General features: G+C 46.9%; 1 protein-coding gene across 5 annotated transcripts in view; it reads right to left on the reverse strand.

The window, feature by feature from the left end:
• Nucleotides 1-210: 210 nt before the first annotated feature.
• The window catches only part of shf (Src homology 2 domain containing F), a gene marked incomplete at both ends in the record, with an annotated part of 94,519 nt that continues 73,723 nt past the window's right edge, over nt 211-21,006 (reverse strand). For 2 of the 5 annotated variants that reach the window (XM_080538974.1, XM_080538973.1), the window contains 5 exons: nt 211-397; nt 5,410-5,529; nt 5,850-6,030; nt 12,234-12,395; nt 20,672-20,890. In XM_080538974.1, coding sequence (XP_080395100.1) covers nt 211-397; nt 5,410-5,529; nt 5,850-6,030; nt 12,234-12,395; nt 20,672-20,890 — 869 coding nt within the window. Of the gene's footprint in view, nt 398-5,409; nt 5,530-5,849; nt 6,031-12,233; nt 12,396-19,872; nt 19,972-20,671; nt 20,891-21,006 lie in introns of all 5 variants that reach the window. The other 3 variants (XM_080538972.1, XM_080538975.1, XM_080538976.1) reach the window with 3 other exon arrangements.

The raw sequence follows: 21,006 nt of genomic DNA on the forward strand, positions 1-21,006 counted from the left end.
GTAGATGTAGGAGCAGATCTGGGATCAGGGAGATGAACCCCCCAGGCCCATCACTTTATACTCAGTCCCTCTGTCCATCCGAGCCCTCAGAGAGAGGGAGATGAGCAGCAGAGCAACGGGTTGACCCTGGGAGGACAGCAGGGGTTGACCTCTGGTCTGATCCATGTGAGTGACCTACTAGGTGGGATCCAGGAGGTGGTGGTGGTGCTACTATAGTGTCCTAATGGCCACGGGGTAGAGCAGGGACATGTGCTCTGCCCCCTTGATGGGCAGCTTGCGGCTGGAGTAGAAGTGGATGATCTCAGGCACACTGTCGAAGGGACAGCCATTCTGGCCCAGGATGTACTTGTTCTCTTTTGTCCGCGAAAGCTTCATGTGCATGAAGCCCTGGCTGCTCCTATAGGCAGAGAGAGAAGGGAGAGGGAGAGTAAGAGAGAGATAGTAAAAGAGAGAGAGAGAGCGCATAAGAGAGAGAGGGACACACACACACACACAATACATAAGGTTAGTGAACAATCTGAGCACTTCATCTCCCAGCTGCATAGCATCAGAGTTTCCCAGGTGTGACCCAGCTGGGCTGATTACAGTCAATTAAAAGCTCCCTCTGTGGTCCACGAGTGTTTCTAGCCTGGGCTTTTGTTCTCGGTTCTCGGTTCCCTATGGTATTACAGCTCTTACTGCTACTACTCTAAGTAATCTCCTGCTCTACAGGCCTGTCTTATACAGAGAAATATGGCCCGGTAGAACGTGATTCTGTTGTACCGGACAAAAACAGCAAGCAGGAGGGCAGTGACACAGGCTTTTGATCACAGAGAGGGAGCAAAGAGGAGGAGAGGGGGGAAAAAGTCCTCAGGAAGCCATTTATCTTAAACCTATTTTCCCGACAAGCAGCCACAACACACAGCATCAGGTTAGTGTTGGCTCTGGCATATTTCTTGTCCCCTCTCTCTCCCTGTACTCTGCAGTGCCCAAAATATTGCACAGGCCCATCAGTACGAGGGCTTACACCGTTAGGACAAGTGTATACCAGACGTCTCCTGTCAACAGGAATAGAGCTTTGGACTAATACCATCCTGACAGTGATGGACAGAGTATGTGTGTGTGTGTGTGTGTGTGTGTGTGTGTGTGTGCGCGTGCGTGTGTATGTGTCCATACACATGTGTATGTGGATACGCGTGCATGTGTGTGCGGCACTGTGCGCAGTGTGTGTGTGTTATCTGCAGAAAACACTAGCGAGAAACCATACTTCACTTATCTCATCTAATTGCATTTCTAAAGCCTGAAGCCATGCTGTCACACTAAGACAAACATGAGCAAAGCGTAGAGATTATACTACAGCAAGTACAGTCAAATATGAGGCAATCATCACTTCACAGGTTCAATTCGGGGACAACCATCAATAAGAAGACATTTTTTCAAAGACATAAGTGGGACCTACTTAATGAGAAGCATGCCCGATTACTGCATGAGGCACATCTGTCGACTGTCTTAGGAACCAAAGAATGACAATCAAATTTAACATGAAAGAAAGACAGAGAGAAAGAGCGATGGATGGAGAGACACGGATAGAGAGAGAGGGATAGAGAGAGAGAGAGAGAGATGGATGGGTGGAGAGAGAGGGGGGAGGGATGGAGAGAGAGGGCTAAAGAGGAGGGGGGCTGGAGAAGAAACGTGGGAGATTGAGAGCGTCTAGCGTGAGAGGAGAGGTGGATGATGGGTTTTTTAAGAGAGCAGAGGGAGAGGAGTTGCAAGATTGCTCTGCTATAAAAGTGAGGTAAATAAAGCTAGCAGCGACTTCCATTACTGATTCCCTACAGCTCTCAGACCCTCCAATTGAATATGCGTCTGTCATTAACAGGATGTTCATCGTGGTTGGAGGAGATGAGAACAGATTTCCCTATAGCCACAGGCCTTGCTGTGCTTTTGCTTGCTGCCTGGAGAAAGAACTCAGACATTCTGGAAACAGCCTTGAAAGTGTGTGTGTGTGTGTGTGTGTGTGTGTGTGTGTGTGTGTGTGTGTGTGTGTGTGTGTGTGTGTGTGTGTGTGTGTGTCTGTGTCTGTGTCTGTGTGTGCGTGTGTGTGTGTGTGCGTGCGTGTGTGCGTGTGTTGTTTATGCCTCACATTCACTGCTTGGAGAGAGGCATTAGGTTACACACAGGCCCCACACTTACAAAGCCAAACACATCAATATCAAGCTTTTTTAGATTCCCTCCAGATCATCACTGGCTGTCAGCATTTAGCTCCAGCTACAGCTGCTTATCCTGTTTCAGCCCACGCAGAGGGGGGAGACCAAGACAACAGAGCAATCGAGCAGGGCAGCTGATAAACATGGCAGCTGATAACATGTTATCCTTTTGTGCTGTTATTGTATTTACTCTTTATTGGTGCGGTTTTATTGTGTAATCTGGATTAATTTCACCAGGAGGGAGGTCTGGTGTCCTGTTTATCAAGGTCGGTGACTTTGGTTTGAACCTTCTCATCTTCGGAGCAGAGGCAATTCATGACAGCAATCATAGCTTATCTCCACCTCCAGCGTATTAGATTGCACCATGAATGTTGCTTTCAATGCCATGAATATCTGGCATCGGAGAAGGCAAACTCACCCAACAAAAGATAAATTATCCATACAAAAAGAAGCCTTGCCCTTTTTAAAGTATTATTAGACAGGAAGTCCTTATTCTTCTTCTTTCATACTGTCACGGCAGGAAACAGAACAGGCTGGGAGGATTGCAAAAAAATAAACCCGGTCCTGATGACATGAAGACACAGTAACTCAGACACAGTGTACACCGTGACTCAGAGACATGCTTTTGAAAACAAGAATGTGGTTTGGTACGACATACAAACAACGTTATTGTTGTGCGGTTTTCCGTTTGGAACTGGCCCAGCAGGTTGACGAAGGACATGATGAAACGCACTCAATCACAACCCAGGAGATGTCTCTCATGAGTACCATGAGGAAGCAAAAATAGACTCTGTTTTTCTGTGACAGTTTTGCCAGTTTGGATTTCATCAGCGAATGCAAAGAGCTTTTGATGTCAGCGGCGCTTAAAACTCCAAGGCTTTCTAGCCTCCCCCGTGGTGGTAGAGCATCAAACACTTTCTGTTGCATAAACCTTTGTGTGTTTGTTTCCCTTTCATCAACAATTTATTTTCTACCGCAGCCTGTAAAACAAGGCTGTGTAAAAGTGTTTCCCCTGGGGTGGAGAGGCAGACACACAGTGAGAGCCGTGTCTTGTGAAAGGCTAAATGTGTTTAATGTACCTAAAAGAGCACTCATCCTTAGAGAGAGAGACAGAGAGAAAGAAGGCATCCCACCCCCCAGTTCAAAAGGCTATTGAGAGGCTCATGTCTGATCCTAGTCTGGGCCTTCATCAATGATGCAGAACACAGACGTGCCATCTCACGGCCACATCAATATTTCAGCGGTTGTAGACATGGAGTATCTAGACATTTAGGTCTCCAGACATGGAGTAACCAGACATTTAGGTCTTCAGACTCTGCCACCAAGGTTTCCAGGAAAGCAGGAGACAGAGGCTCCTATGAGCAGGGTGGACTGAACTCTGAGTCACCTCCCCCCTGCAGTGTGACAGAGCCCTCTGCCAAGCCTGGCTCCATGGACCCGCCTGCTGATTGACTGACTGGCCACCGGCAAATGATCCAACACAGGCACGCTGGTGCACACACAGACACAGAAACACACAGACACACACAGATCAAACAGAACAAGGAAAGAGGAGCCTAGAGGAGCCTGTATGCCTAGCTCGCCTCCCTCCTCCCTGGGTCGTGTCTCCATGGAACTATCATGGACCTTTACTGGAGGTCCAACAAGACAACATGGTTTAAAGCCTGCTATATTGACTATAAAGTTCACACACACATGGGAACAGAGAGATTAGTTCCATCCATTACTTCCTTTTCCTGGAATTAGACCGATTACTCCTCTCTGAGCTAGAACTTTGTGGTCAGAGAAGGTCTATGGTGTTGAACTCTGACCTCTTCAAAGCCAGTATGATTTAGTGCCAGCCACCGGGGTGGTCGACAAGCAGGAAGGACAGGGCATAGACATCACCCAGCTGGTTGAAAGGCCACGTCTTGTCAACTGTCACTGTCAACTGAGAAGCAAGCCACCCGCTGGGGATCACAACAGCTCAGCCCACCCCCCCCGACACAGCACAGGGTGTGTACCCACCCACCCACCTACCATCCCCCCATACTACCAGCTCCCCATACCACCAACCCGACTGTGCCAGCCCCAGCCAGCCAGCCTACCAGCAGCAGCAGCAGCAGCAGCAGCACTGTCTGACCAATCAAGCCTGAGCACTCTAACAGCCTGAGTGTGTCCCCAGGCCTGTGAACCACCAGCCAGTCCCCAGTCCCAGAGCTGAGTTAATGAAATCAGCAGTCAGTCAGTGTCAGGACCAGTGGAACTGCTCTGGACAGCATCATCTTCCCCTGCCGGCAGACATGAGGCTCAACCCGGTGGTGCCTGACAGGGACCACATGTACCACTGACTCTTCTCACGCCTCTTAAAACCTTTTTTACTAGGAATAGTTTTAGTCTAATCTTAGTTTAGTCTTTTCTTTGTTTTGTCTGTTTATTTGTTTGTGTATCTTAATGTCATGAGATTTTACTTTTATGTGACTTTTAATGTTCTGTAAGTCCTTTCCAATAAGGTCATGTGATTGAGTAATGATCGTCGATGATATGAATGTGAAGTGTCTCTATCATGTTTGGGACAGTGACCCATACCTATGTAAGTATTCTTAAAGTAAAAATAAATAAATAATAACAAACTGTAAAACTATGAGGATAGCATAACCATCTCCTGCCGGCATAGCCTAGGGTGGTCCTCTCTGTGGCTCCTTCAGGAGGCAGTTTCTCTGCCCCTGTAGTGAAACGGTTGTCAGGTATTTCTCTCTCGCTCCTGAGATGGCAGCCTGCTGACATTCATCAGCCCGGCCCCCTGCGGTCGTGAGCCCCTCTGAGCCAATGGGATAGGACTGCCCTAGAGGCCAGCGCGTCCCTTCACGCTAGAGTGACCTTGGCCAAAAATGTCAGCCAAGACTAAACAAATCAGGGTCCCGGGTCCCCTGGACTCTCCGCTGGCCTCACACAGCATGGGGGGGTCAGAGGAGGGCACAGTTATGGCCACATCAGCACAATCAGAGCACCTGAAGCAGGGGGTGGGGGGCAGGGCTGAATCAGCAGAGCTAGGAAGTAAGGACTTAGAGAATACAGAATAATGGTGTGTTGAGCAGGAACAAAGCCTTTGTAACTCAATGTTAACATGCTAGCGCTAACCTAGTATAGGTTAACTATACTAAATGTTAGCATGTTAGTGCTCTCAGAGATGTTTCGTAAGTTTGTCGTTTATTCTGTTGAGGGAGGGAGGGAGGGTACTTACTTGAGCGAGAGGGAGAAGTCGTTCTTGCTGGTCTCGCTGTTTCTCACCAGGTAGCTGGCTTCTTTACACAGCCTCAGCAGCGACTCAGCGTCTGTCCTGCTGATGGCTCCGTGGTACCAGCTACAGGGGGGAGCGTAGAGAGACGAGGAGGAAAGACAAAACAATGACTACAAATGGAAAGAACCATATCTAATTGTTGAAATCCTGTCGACAAGACGTACCTGGAATCAGTGTAAAGAGAAAGCCATGTATGCAAATGCTATGTAACATTGACAAAAGGACAGCAATAGTTCATCATCCACCATTTAAAGAACATTAACAACTTCCCACACCTTGGAAATACCACCCTAACCTATAGAATAGGCAGGAGAGAGGCTGACTATGTACATTGAATGGTTGGTTGAATGAAGGTTAGATCAATACGACAATGAATGACTTACAACTGGCTCTCCAGGGGCATGGAGGGGTCTATGCGTTCGCCCAGGGCAGCGCTGCACTGTTCCATGGAGCTCATCTTGGTGTTGACCAGACAGCCGCTGGTGTGGCGCTGGGAAGGGCGCCCCCCTTTACCCCCCTCCTTGGTGGGCGACATTCGAGACTTCTCCACCCCGTCAAACTGGACTGTAACACAGAAAAGAAAAGAAGAAAAGAAAAAAAAAACACAAGATAAATATCATCATCACAGCAGCAGTTCAACAGAAGCTTGTATCATTTCTGTAAAACGGAACGGAACTGCTGTGACTTATTCAACACTCTCCATTAGATTCATCAAGGTCTTTTAATGATTGTCAAGCAGTGAGGTGTACACCCCCCCCCCCCCCCCCCCCACACACACACACACACACACACACACAGTCCAGGCCAATCATTAAACGGGCCCTTTAACACTTGCCTTTAACACTTAAGGTCAACTAAAGAATTGACAGGTTCCCATGGCAACCTCTCAGGGGCGGTGTTGCTTGGCTTGACAGGGATCGGAGGTGATCTGTCCAGATCGTGACCAGACACCATCCTGACTTATGTTAGAGGTCAGAGAGCTGCTGTTTAGACCAATCAGGGACAGGCTACTCCGGCACCTTGTTTACATAGGCTGATGTGAGAACAGAGGGGAGTCTGAAACTGAAGAACTTCCTGGTTGTGTTTGGCCAGAGGTTGCGGAGGTCAAACACACTAACAAGAGGAAACGTTAGTCTTACTGAACGGTTCAGTTGTATAATTGATGTCACACCAGTATTGGCTTTGGAACGAGCCCCCTTTAGTGTAGCCGCACTCTCCCAGCAGTAAGTGAGGTCACGTTACATCAAACACATTTCCACTCCATTCCACATATCCACCAGAGCTTTGATGACCGCTTAAGGGGTATAAACAGTCAGCCACACACACATCAAAGTCAAAGCTCTCCGACGGAAGCAGTTAATTTAGCACGGTCCTAGCGACCTAGCGATTCCCATATTCTCCTCCTCTAGCTCTCTATCACACTTTAGCGGCTAACGCTAATGGCTAATCTACCTCCTGGGATTTAATTACCCTGACTTCACATGGCTGAGACAGACACAGACAGAGACACTGGAAAACACAACATGTCGATGGAGATAGAGAAGGGAAGACAGCTGTCTAGACTAGACCGTGTCTCCACTCTCCAATCCAGGGATATAGCATTTCACATTACTGTAAACCTATCAAGCCATTGAGTGTCCTTCCTTCACTCTCTGAGGATTGGCTCTGACTGACACCACTACCAGGAAGTGAATCAATCAATGTCGATTGTTGTGTTTATAGCAAACAATACCATGTAAACACCTTGCCTCAACAACAAGAAACACTTAGAGACATGACTGACATGAATGCCGGGATGCTAAGTTTCGAACTGATCGGATCAGAATAAACCCTGAAGCACAAGATGTAGCCCATCTATTATCTACCCCAGAGGCTCTCAGATAAGATCATGCTATTCCAACACTGACCACCAGGGGGATCCCCATAACCTAATTTCTATTGTTCTGGTGAGTGAAACTACAGAAGTGCACTCTTCTGTCCGAGCTGTCTGGCTGGAGCTCACTGAAGCATTGGCTATGTTACCTCAAACCTCATGAAAATGATTAGACCAAATGATAGTGAAGGCGATGTCGCCCTCTGCACTTTTGTACTCTACAGTAGTTTGTGGTGGATTCTGGAAAAGACAGCTACAATTGTAGAGACGACATGATGATTCACTGCAATAGATTCAGTGTGTTGCAACCTAAATGTCCCAACAAAAGAAGGTCGATAGAATAACAGAGTGTATTTCCTACCCTTGAGTGTCCACTGTCTCTGTGAACTGTATGCGTATGAATATGGCAATCTTTGTGTATGTTAAATGTGTTTGAGATAGCGTTTCCATGGAAACTGACCGGGAGATGTGTGTTTGTGGCCGCTCACCCCTGTCAGTTCTGACAGATCCCAACATGAAGACACAGCCAATCAGTAAACTCTGCAGCAACCCCTGTGTGTGTGTGTGTGTGTGTGTGTGTGTGTGTGTGTGTGTGTGTGTGTGTGTGTGTGTGTGTGTGTGACAAAGTGGGAGGAACAGTGTTAGCCTTGTATCATTGACAAAATACCCCTCTGTCCTTGTGAGTATATATTTGTATATGTGTGTCTTTGTGTATACATGAGTAGTGAGTATGTCTGTCTCTGTCTTTGTGTGTGTGTGTGTGTGTGTGTGTGTGTGTGTGTGTGTCTGTGCGTGCATGCATGCGCGTGTTTTAGTAAGGACACGAGGATCAACCAATGTGAGGAGAACTCTGCCACAACCACTTCTGCATCTGTAAATCGCTGTGACAAAACCTGTTCTGATACCATCACATAGTCCATGACATCACTGTGTGCCTGCAACCCCTGCCAACGGCTCTGTAGGAACTGAACAAGACACACAACCCTGTTATCAATGGTCTGGCCATCACAGCTTAGACATTCAACCTGAGCTCTTTATCTGAGCTCTGAATTCCTACTATAATCATTCTCTAATGCCCTATTCGCACAGGACTAGTATTATGTGGTGACGTCCATAATTTGTAATAATTCCAGAGGTCGTATTTGTTTGTTATCCTGTGTGAATCGGCCAGGTCTGTAAAAATGTCAGTAAAAATTCCATCGCAAATTACCTACCCTATTTCGCTGATTCTGGAGGTCCTGGGATAATAGTAGTCCAGCGCGAATCAGCATTTTGGTAATTTGGGGTGAGTTTGTTTTCTCCGCCCCTTTTTTGCTGCGTGCTCGAGAACTAATCAATGCCTTTTGCGTTTGTTGTTCATGAAGCGGATGTTACACAGAGCCATGACATCATATCCGGGGGAATGTCCGTAAATTCCAGTAAAACACAGACTCCGCTTATCCCAAGCAAATCACCAAACGAAACACAGACGTCAGGGGGGAATTTCTAAATTACGGACGTCACCACATAATACTATTACTACTATACTACTACCGTGCAAATAAGGCATGATACTGTAATTCCAAAACACTCAATTACACTCTCATTGACTGACCTCTGGGCCACCTCCATGCCCCCCCTGGCAACGACCGCGTGTCTCTAGCCCACCCAGGGGCCGAGTTGTGGTTTGCGGCGTGGATAGTGGCATCGTGGTGAGTGATCTAACGTTATATGGTATCTACCAGGAATAAGCTAAACTTCATTCCATATTTTTGCATTTTTCCTTTGTCTATCTTCTATCCTCCACCTACACAAAACAAATGGTTATCCCCAGGCCCCTCACCCCATCAACCTTTCCTTGTCTGAACGGGGCTTTTTTCAGACGCAAAGCACATAGCTTAAATGAACAGGAATTACACAGGTCTCAGGAGTGAGCCAGCCAACAAAATAAAAGCCATCATTCTATTTGCTCAAGTGTGGAGAGTCCATGTCTGCAAAGATTGCCAGCCCATCTCTGCAACAATAGCTGGAACAGTAGCAGTATTATGTTCTTGGCCGAATATCGCTAGTAGTCACCCAAACTCATTCCCTTTCATTCTCCACAGCACACTCTCAGGGTGGAGAAGAGGAGATTGAAGAGAGGATTGACACACAGGTGAATGAGAGAGCTCTGAGAGGCTGGAAAGACAGGCACACACGCACGCGCACACGCACACACAGCTCAGATAGAGAGTATGGAAGAATAGGAGGTGTGTGTGTGTGTGTGTGTGTGTGTGTGTGTGTGTGTGCCTGTCTATGTGCTATCTGCATTGTCGAAATGTTAGGCCAAGCAAATGGAATCCCTGTATCAGATTGGACTGTCAGTCAGATGGAGATTGATGGCTGAAGAACCCGCCCACTTCAGCCTTCCTCCCGCCTCAGAAGGGCTCCGAACAAAACAAGGAAGATGGAGGAGAGGCAGGGAGGAAGAGAGAGAGGGAGCTGATTGGCTAGCCATAGATAAACACAGGACTGAGAGGTCAAAGGGACATCTCTAAGATCAGAACAACCTCGGGACAGAGCAGAGACAGATAGATAACCATAGACAACAGAGGAATTCACAAGGCTGGACCTCTTACGGGCTGTCACTAAGGACACCCACCTTTTTGAGTGCATTTACTAATTACACACAGCTAATTAATTCTCATTTACTAATGGCACTTCCATCAAAAGGAGTTCACTACTCAACAGGGAAAGCGTTCCGTCTACTTCTGTTTTTACAGGGTTACAATTAAGATTTCCAGCTGTGACGTGTGAAATGAATAACAGGTCTAGGGGCTAATTGAAATGCATGGTGCATTCTGAGGAATATAGAATAGATGAAATCATTCACCACCCAGGGAGAGAACAGCTTGTATACCCACTAGCATTTTTCAGCCGGCTGGAGTATAATTCTGCTCTGGGAAGTTGAATAAGATATTCTGAAAGGGTTACATTGATATATTTATATATAGAGAGAGAGAACACCATTGCAAAGCCCAATGCTTGAAGTCTCGGGTGGTTTCAACATCAAGGCATAATTTCTCAATCAAATCTCAACATGGATTCTAATGAGTTTTTCCAAAGACAAAGGAACGCTCGCCCTCTAAAAGGCTCAAAAGCCGGCAGTTATTCTTCCAACAAAATTAAAATCTGGATATCTTTTAATTACATTGTTTTGTATTCAACCCGAGACAAAAGCAGGAGAAGGTAAGAGAATGGCTCGAAAGCCCCGACAATTAATTCACTTCAGAAAACAATGCCGAAACACTCTTCATTACTCCACAGACAAAGGACTCTCTTCTATTTCTATGTAGTATTGTGTCAAGCAATATTTAAAAAATGCTAATGAGGTGGAACAGGTTCTCTGCAACAGTAATGGGCACTGCTCCACTGAGGTCCATAGCAAAGATTATCATGCTAGCCATGCTAACCCTAGTGGACCTGTCGTGCTGTGCAGAGCCAGAAGCAATGGCCTCTGTCCAGAAACAACAGCCCCTACTCCCTAGACACTTTCTATGTAAATCTTAAAGGATTGGATTGAAAAGCAAGATGGCGACCATGACGCCCGCCTACACCTACCCAAGCATTTCAGATCGACACACGTCCCTAGGGGGTAGGGGTTTGCTTCTGGACGGAGCTACAGTCATAGTGAATTAGAACAGTTGGGTGTCTCATAGTGGTTCTATATCTATGGCCGTAGTTGAAGTAGGATAATAGTTGTCATGCGTGAGTCTGGCTGGTCTTCATAGCCAGAGGGCAGGGGAGTATATTCTGCATTCAGCAGGAAGTCAGGGAGGGTACCTCACCTCTCACTCCCCCCTCAGTCTGTCAATGTGACCTCTGACCGCGATGATGTAGTGGGAGCTCAGACAGAGAACGGATCACCTTACCGCCGGACGCCACACACTTAAATCCACTCATATCGCATTGGGGGGGGGGCCTGTCCCATGGAGTTCTGGGGCATAAATCATCATTTGGGTGGGGTAGGGGGGTGTCCTCACCCACAGAACACAGTAGTGTCCTCTTACTCTGAGTCACTCAGTCTCCCAGTCCACCCCCACCCCTCAACCCCCGTGCCCAGGGGAAACCCAGCCAGCGTGGGTTGGGTATTAGTTCTGTGGACATATCCTCTGTTCTCATTGGGTGATTAGTCTGTGATTGTGGACAGCTGTGGGAAAGCAGCAAATATGAAAAATAAGGTTATTATTTTGGCTTCAGGCCGTTATGAGGGCAAATTATTAGTATTAACATGAATGTGTTCACCAAAATTAACAACTTTTAGATGAAAATGAAGATTTCCTAATCACCAAATGCTTGAGCCAGGAACACCCACAGAGAAGTGGGTAAAATTATGTTTGGAACAGTTAGCGATGACTGTGCTGGCAGAAGCAATAGGGGTCACCTACAATTGCAATTACCCATTCAGAAGACATTTCCAATCAATTAAAACTAATGAGCCTTCAGCCAGAGAGAAGCTGGACTTGGTGCTAGTAGTGATTTTCTGCCATATCAAATCCTGATGGGAAAGTGCTTTATTACGAAGCTAATGTTTAACGTCAAACTGATTTAAGGCAGCAACTGATCAATCACAGACTCTTCAAAGACAGCCTCTTGTGAGGTCACACAAAAAACAACTAGCTGTCACACTAGAAACTTCTCACATGTCATCATACACAGCCAATGTGACTAATGTTCTACTAGATGTTATGGTACTCCAAATTCACCACCAGGAGGAATAGAACAAGAGGATGCAGGAATGGAGAGAAGAAGAGAAGAAGGACATGGAGGAGAGCAGTGAAAGAGAGGAGAGGTTGATGAGGTTGGGGATGGGACTCCGGTGTTGACGTGGGATGGACAGTGGACAAGGAAGAGGGACGACACCAACGGCACCCACCATGGTGGTGCTGGTCACAGGCAGACTGTGTCTGTGTGTGTCCAGGAGAGGGCTGGGCGGGCTGGGAGGAGGGGCACTCCTCCTCCTCTACCAGGGACGGGCTGTGGTTGAGCTGCCCGACCGGAGGGGGCCACGGCAGGTCCTTGATCACTTTAATCTCTACTGCAGGCAGGCCCAGGTCACCAGTGGAGGAGAGCAAAGGAAGGAAGGAGGGTGGGGAGAGAGAGAGAGAGAAAGAGAGAGAGAGAGAGAGAGAGAGAGAGAGAGAGAGAGAGAGAGAGAGAGAGAGAGAGAGAGAGAGAGAGAGTCAGGCAGGAAACAGAAGAAAGCATAATGAGAATAAGTGAGGGGAGAGAGTGGGAGAGAACCTTCCCATGCAGGTACATCACAGGATTAGCATAGCCGAGTTAGCATAGCATAGCACAGGGAGCTGAAGGGGAACAGGAAACAACAGATCAGGACTGAAAAGGAAGGAGAATATTAGTCGTACCTGAAAAGGATTGGACTCCTGCTCTTTGCCCTCTCTCCTCTATGCCTCTACATGATTCTCTGATGTTTCTACAAGGCTCTGTGCCAAGGGATTTTCAATTAGAGTTCAGGGCCCCTTAATTACACTCAGAGTTTTTGCAAGGAGAGTGGCTGACCTGAAATACTGATGAGGCTGGCCCCACAGCATCAAAAGACCAGAGCCTTAAGCTATCAGCTACCGCAGAGAGCCTTTACATAACTCACTACCTCAGTGGTATGGCTCATCATTGAGTTAGAACGTTTAAACCGGGCCCTGCAATAAGATAAAAGGCAATAGACGATATTCTCCACTGGAGCCAGTCTCCATCCATCCTAATGGCGGGCACTGCCCAGGCTGCCCACACCAAGCCCCTCAGTAATGCATTGGTCATGTCCAGATGGGGGTATTACCAGAGTAAATCGACTGTCGGTCCGACGTCAGGCCATCTTTCACTAAGAGTGGCCCGCTTGTTTAATAGCACAGGATGCTTAATAAATAAGGCGACGGAGGAGAAAAAGCATTTCCTTATCCTCCAGAGACCTAGCGTCAGTGGCAGGAGGTTAATAAAGAAGCATGGTGCAGCAGGTCTTGCTGTGCCCAGACCTCTGCTACTGTCAGGAATAATATGGTGCCTGTCAAGTCCAACAGTCTCTGGATAAATCAATATCGAGTGTACTCATAATTGAATTTCTATCATAAAGTAGTAGTTACAATATGCCTTGTTAAGAGAAAGTCTCAACAGATAAAAAAACAACAGCCACACTTCTACCTGGATAGCTAGCTAGTACTACAGTTATTCAGGTTTAACTCTGACCATTGTCTCCGTACTGACAGACACACACGCAAGAAAATGACAGGCCATTAATTCAGAATCACCCACCTCCAGACTGTTACTGTATTTCTACTCTTGATTAAAAGTAAGTGGGAAGTTTGTTGACTGCCGCCTGTGTGATGCCGAGACTTTATAGGCTGGTAAACTAGCTTTTCTTATGTGAGCAGAAACGGGACATTATTGGACTTGTCTTTATTTTCGCCCTGTGGGGAATTGCTTCCGCGCTGCTGCGAAACATGGCAATGAGGGAGAGAATCAGCTCGCTCGATGAAGAGAGATAGAAACAAGAGAATATTTAGTCAGACAAGCAATTAAAGAGTGTCCATCCGTGGTGTCAGGGTGCTAGACTGGAGTGTTGTGGCTCCAGGACTGATTGCTGCTATGACAGGGACTTACAAGATGACAAGTGTCCGCACTATCGCTGCATCTCATGTGCTTGTGCACATCCCCCACATGGATTTCGATGCTTTGGACCAATACTATGATTTTCAAATCTGTGTGGGAAAAGTACACAAGTAAATATTTTAAAAGAAGGGTAAAAAAATTAGCCAGACACTACTACCGACAACAGCCAGGGTACAGTACAGGCCTGGACGCAGATCAGGGTCTCAGCCGGCTAATACAATAACTTCCACTACTTCGGGGTGAAATAGGGGCCTCTTCTGCTGCCGCGAGATTAAAAGCCTAATTCTCATTTCACATTCCAGATTAGTGTGTAATTGTTTTGGGAGCCGTCAGGTTTTTAGTTTTTTTTTGCTTTACAGACTTGTTACCGCAGGCGGGGAGGGCCAGGCTCGGCTCTGCTCAGCTGCACAGCAGCATAATAACATGAACTGTCACATGACACTTTCACAAATAAAGGTAAACCAATTCAAGTGGCAGAAGTGGCAGTCGTCGGAGCCTCCAGGCAGCAGATTTTTCCCTTACCCCTATAACCTGTTCAAATTCGCTGTCAGCCCAAGGGCCCTTTTGAATCAACCTTGGCTCCGATTGTTATGTTGCAGCTGCACGGATGAGTGCATTGTCATCGTCGGGCCTCTGTGTGTGTGTTGCTCTGAGGCCGAGACACTGTGTGAACTGCCCTGGGACGGGGAAGAGGGGAGCATGTTCATCCTAATTTCATGCTAAGGTGACAAGAACAGTCGCATACACGAGGGACAATGACCAAGGTTCATGTCTGCACAGCACTGTCTCTATAGAGAGGCTCTATCCATTGTAGTGTCACACACACAAACATAAACATACACACACACACACACACACACACACACACACACAAATAAAACAGTGTGTGACTCATGGCCATACCCTGTGAATGACACTGTACTCGCTGTTTGCTTTGGTGGGGAGGTGAATCATGGGTAAAGGGTGCCACTCATAGTGACGTGAGGGTAGGTGGCCGGTAACCGATTGGGAGCCGCTGAGAAGGAGGAGGCAGAATGGTTACCTCATTCTAACACACACACATACGCGCACGAGCACACACACGGTGCAGGGTGTCTCTCACATACTCCAAGACTCACACCCGGATCTCGGCCTCATCTCCCCCCGTGAGTTTGCTGGAGAGGTGGGTGGAAGCTGCCTCTACCACGCAGTGTGACAAGGAAGTAGTGTTCACACACACACACACACACACACACACACACTCGCACACACACATCTCTGCCTCATCTCCCTGAAATACCGCCAGCTGCCAGGATTTAATTAAGAAATCCTGACGAGCCGGGGCTGGATGAACGGTGATGTCTCAGCGGCTAATTGTGTGTAAGCAAGCAGACATATGCACACACACATCACATTATGATCATATAACCAGGATTTTTAGCATCTAGAAAAGTTGACAGAAGGATATCAGGGACAGAATCATTGCTGTTCGGGAGGTATTTTACCAACCGTCTGTCATGTACAGCACATAATCTTTGCACTACGTTGGTACACACATTGTGTTGACACACACAGAGAAACACATTTTGAGAGGGAAGCAGCATGCCCGGGACAATTCCATGCTAAAGCCACAAGGCTTCATTCATCTTATTGACTACACGTTACCCAAGAGGGAACTTGGAAGCCACAGTCTGCTTGATCCCCTACCATCAGGAGACTCAAGAAGTACAGGACCCTCAGGGTTCCAATGGGAACAATGGGATACAATGGGATACAATGACTCAGTATTCTCCCCCCACCCCCCCACACCCCTGGTCAATGTGATCACTCTTTACCCTTTGCACTACTGCTGTTAACAATACTACCTTTGCACATACCGTATTATTGCACGTTGCATATACCTCTTTGATATAGCCTCTTTTATGCATCTGTACAGTACAAGTAAGACCAAAGACCTAGGTTCTGGGCCCTGGACAGTCTGGACGGATTGATGGCAGCTGCTGGACTGAAAAAATCAGGTGTAGTGCTGAGGCACAAATATGTACATTTCTAGCCTGCAAACTGCGACACTTCAAATGAATGTGCAATAACACTATGTGCAATATGACAACCCTAGTCGTCTATCTGTACAGTATAGTATAGTGGATAGTGTACATAGCCTTTATTTATGTAAACCAGCTCCTTCCCTTCTTGTGTTTTTTTTGTTTTTTTTTTCTTTCCTAGCACCAGGGGAGCCACCCCTCCTAAATTTCGTTGTTTGGTACCTGTACTATAGCAATGACAATAAAGACCATTCATTCATTCATTCATTCATTCATTCATTCATTCAGTACAAGCTACCTTACCTGTACATAGCTCATAACTGTATATACCTCTAAACTACTGTACATGCCATACTGTACCTATCACTATCATTGTCATGTTTTTATAGCACAGCTGCACTGCTAAACTGAATTTTGTTGTCTGGTACCCGTACTCTGCAATGACAATAAAGTTGAATCTAATCTAATCTAAATTGTTGGACTCTGAAACGGAGAGGGCTGTGCCCTCAGAGTGTGGCAGTAGACGTTGATGCCAGTCAGCCCTGGCAGTGCCAGATGTGTGTGACACCCTCTTGGTGATGTGACATCCAGGCAGGGTGGCACTTTGCGTGTCCTGTCCTGTGCCAGTCTGGCACGGAGCGGCCCTAGACCTGTGACTATCACAGCCTCACTGACCGTCTGGACCTGGTCCTTGCCTAGTCTCTCTCTCTCCAATATTGTAATTTCAGTCCAACAAAAGAAATGTACAGTGAGAATAAAGCTTCTCTTTTTATGCCTTTGGAGTCTTTTGTTCCAGTCTATTTTGGGAACAGCTCTAAGAGGGGTATTTCATTTGTTTGCCTCGTTGTTTTAATTAGGCCATGGTGGTTCATCAGTTACTTAATTTGGCCTAATAATTACATGCATATTCAAAATAAGTTGGCAATGTTTATGTCATTTTATTAGGAGCTGGGGAGGTTTGAAAACACAAACAGAAAGCCTGCAGATGCTCTCCTATCACCAACCATATATGTAGTACTGTACACAAGAAACTCCTTTTTGTTTTGAGCCAATAGTGACCAAAGCAATCGTACGCCTGTTCTTATCTTGACACTTACCTCAAAACAAGTTTAGAATTCTACTGTAGTGCAATGTTGCATCGCTTTCACTGGATATATTTCTATGAATAATCGATCCAAACTTTTTTGTCACTATTGGCACAATTTAGCCGAAGCAAAGTGGAGCCCAAGGAGTGAGTAGGGGAGGGAACCGTTAAATGACACCTCAAAGCGCACACCTCCATCTCTCAAGAGAGAATGTGTTTCGATTGCAAATGAAAGTGGAGGTGACTGGGCGACTGATGGAGGAGAGATGACAGGCAGTTTTACCCAGAGAGAGAGACAGACGGGCTCAGAGACAGCTGGCAGCGGGGCTCCCAGGGGAGGGAGCTGTGGCCGGCTTGGGCCAGGTTGGGGGCGGGGGGCGATGGGGGTGCTAGTGATGGCGAAGCACCGCTCTCTGTGCTGGAGGAGAGGGAGGGAGGGAGGGACGGGGGCTTGGGCTGGGGTGGGTGGCCAATGTGTGTGTGTGAAGATAACAAGCAGCTAGCGAGAGAGCATGGCCGTGGCGCTGCTCCGCTCTCAAAGGCAGCGGACACATTTGATGCCCATGAAAGAGGCCTGTCAGGAGGTTATCAGCGGGGACTGTTAGGCCTTGGCGACCAGTGAGGATGAAGGGCTGCAGAGCGACAGCCAGCCAGCACAGGGGACAAGGTCAGGCTATGCGAGAGAGAGAGAGAGAGAGAGAGAGAGAGAAAGAAAAAGAGAAAGAGAGAGCAAGCGAGACAGACAGACAGACAGACAGACAGAGACAGGGCTACAGAGCTAAGCAACTGAGGCTGACCACCAACCCCACTCTGTTCCTCCTTTTTAAACACAGTAAAAACAATAATCGCTGCTGGAGTGAAACTGATTCAATTATTTATTTTCGGATACTTTAGGAGTTGCACTCTGGGTCATTAAGCCCTTGAAGATTCATTAAAAAACCGCCAAGCAGCTGAGGCTCTAACCGGGTCCTGGACGGCTGGCTGTGATAGCGCCTCCTGTTATCTCACTAACATGTATGTGCTGCGCGCGCACACACACACACACACACACACACACACACACAGCCACTCTTCATATGGTCAAATTCTAATGCATCTTATTCACTCCTCACCTCCTGTCTCATCCATCACACACTCAACGCCCGTGGGAGGGTGGCGGAGGGAGGAGGAGGGCGGTGGAGGAGGGGCGGGGGGGATCGAGGATGAGTGATTAACCGAACCGAATGTACACAACCCTCCCAACACGGTAACAAGAGAGGAAATTTGCATTCCATTGCATATCTGTCAGGAGATAACCCTGACAGTGAATAATAACCGCAGACCTGTAAACTAAGGGCGTGGGTCTGGAGGCAAACATGCAGCTGGGCAGGCAACATCTCCACAGTAGGGACAACTGAGAAGAGAGGCAGCATACAGGGGGCATTCCTGTACTGGCCTTTGTCTATCTGTAATGAAGACAAATATCTCTTTATGCATATTATGACATTACAGTGTTCAGCTAGCGAACTAGCAAGCTAGCGAGGGAGAGAGGAGGGAGCTAGCTGCATTTGTTGGCTGTTTAACACCTCTTTCCCACCCACTCCACTGTTCATGCGGCTGTGCATCTTTCTTCATTACCAGTTAATACTTTGCATGGTGACACTTTAATTTCACATACTGTATAAACGTCTAAATTTAAACGGCATCCGATGTGGTATCTTCAAGTGGCTGGAAACCACGGAGGAAATCTGTAGTGTGAACAATATCATAATTAATCTATACTAATATGAATTTAGAGTTTCTCCCAACAGCCATCTAACCCATAACATACCACTAATGTCCCTGAAACTGTCGAGCAAAGTATCTCCTCAGGACACTCAATGTAAGACTGAGTGACAAGAGTTACAACTTTTCCTGAGTGATTTGAAGTGTCTGGCTTGACTGAGGTACTGGTCCCTTCCAAAAATAACCCTGGTCTCTGCAGTCTCTCAAATCTGAGCATCTGACAATAGAGTCATAATCTTCAGAAGAGCTGAACGCTGGGTATAAAGCATTACTCACAATGCATGATTCTATAAATAGAAGTGAACTGTGGCGGAAGCCCTTGTTGCTTAAGTTCTTGAACTTTCAGAACCCTTTCATGATCAACACGTTCCCGAATGGGTTCATGGTCAGGTCTTCACACGCCGAGAGTGAGAAAAGGAGGGCTCTGCTTTCACACGGCTCTGTTCTGCAACATACTGTCATGGGAGAACACGTCTCCAAATACTGAGATATCATTATGGGCTGAATGGAACATAAAAAGGTTGAAGGCATGCAATAAATCAAGGCACTTCTAGGGCGACAGTCTTCCTCTTTGAGGGACAGCTTTTAGGCTCTTATCTGGTTTTCTTCCAGAGCAGGCATCACGTTGACACATCCCGTGGAAATTAAATGCACCATCATCAAAGGAGAAAAATTAGAGGGCTGTGTGTTTGAAAAACAGCACTGTGAATAAACTCGTCTGAGAGCTGGATGACAGATCCAAATAATGAGGGAGGGAGAGAAACGAATAATTGATTAAGAAAGAGAACCATTTGTCCACATCGCTGGAAGAGGCAGCATACATATTTACATTGAAGAAACAAACAGATTAACGTGAGAGACTGACAGACACAGTGAAGGAGGAGAGAAAGACAAACACATACACCGGGACAGACAGACAGACAGACAGACAGACAGACAAATACACAGACAGACAGATAAACACAGACAGACAAACACAGACAGACAAACACAGACAGACAGAGACGGCCCGTGTCCACTGGTACCTGTGAGGGATTTAGAGGTGCTGTCCTTCCTTCTCTGGGGACCAGCTCCACTGCCACTTACAGAGCCCTCGTAGTTAATGCAGTCATAACAAAGCAGAGCTGTTCAAGGATAAAAAAAGAAAGAAAATAAAAATAAAAAGGAAGAAGGGAGTAAAAAAAAAAAAAACGTTTTACTCAATCCATGCGTATAGCTTCAATTCGATGACAGGCTAGTATTTTTTCCTACTCTTTGTTCATTTATTTTGTTTTTGAAAAAAAACAGCTGCTTCTTCTTTCTTTTACCTGGAACAGCCCTGTTCAGTTATGGCTGTTTTAGCCATGCCGGAATACTCTAAAGCACATTTTGACAGGAGCAGACAGATACACACACACGCGCACACACACACACACACACACACACACACACACACACACACACACACACACACACACACACACACACAGACACACACAGACACACACAGACACACACACTCTAGATATATGCATGCACAACCAGTCATGCCCCCAACACAGGTCTCTCCCAATCCTAAACAGACTCCAAGAGAAAGGCTCCACTCACCAGACCAGACACCTGCAAATCAACTTACTGATATGATTTAGGAGAAAATATTTTTAGAACGAAGCCTTTCTGAAGATACCGGAAAGCACTGACCCCAGAAGCAGTAATCACATTAGTTAGTGCTGGAAAAAAAACTACCTGGATGATTAGTGGAGTGGAGATGACCATCTGAGGATGACAGTAATATTGGAGAGGTAAAGCAGAGATAGGGAGAGTGTTACATACTGGCTCTCGTACCTGCGAAGGCCTTGGAGATGCGCTCCTTCTTCCACTCCCAGGGCTGGTCGTACTCCTCTGGGGGTCTCTCATCGTCCTGGGGCAGCCGGCTCTCCCTGGGGCAGCGGGGCCGCTCTGGGTCAGAGTCCCCGCCGTTCTCAGTGGGCTCATATGGCGTGTCGTATAGGGGGAGATCCTGCCTCGACGAGCCCTCCTTAGACCCCCGGCCACCACGGATCTCTGTCAAAGGAGGGGGGAGGAGAGGTTATGTTAAAGGCACAATGTACGATTTGTTTGGCAGTTCAGTGGTTATTTCAATTCATGACACCAGATTATTATATATATTATACCCATTG

This window comes from Nansenia antarctica (genome assembly GCF_963989245.1).
Source record: "Nansenia antarctica genome assembly, chromosome: 9".
Classification (NCBI taxonomy): Eukaryota; Metazoa; Chordata; class Actinopteri; order Argentiniformes; family Microstomatidae; genus Nansenia; species Nansenia antarctica.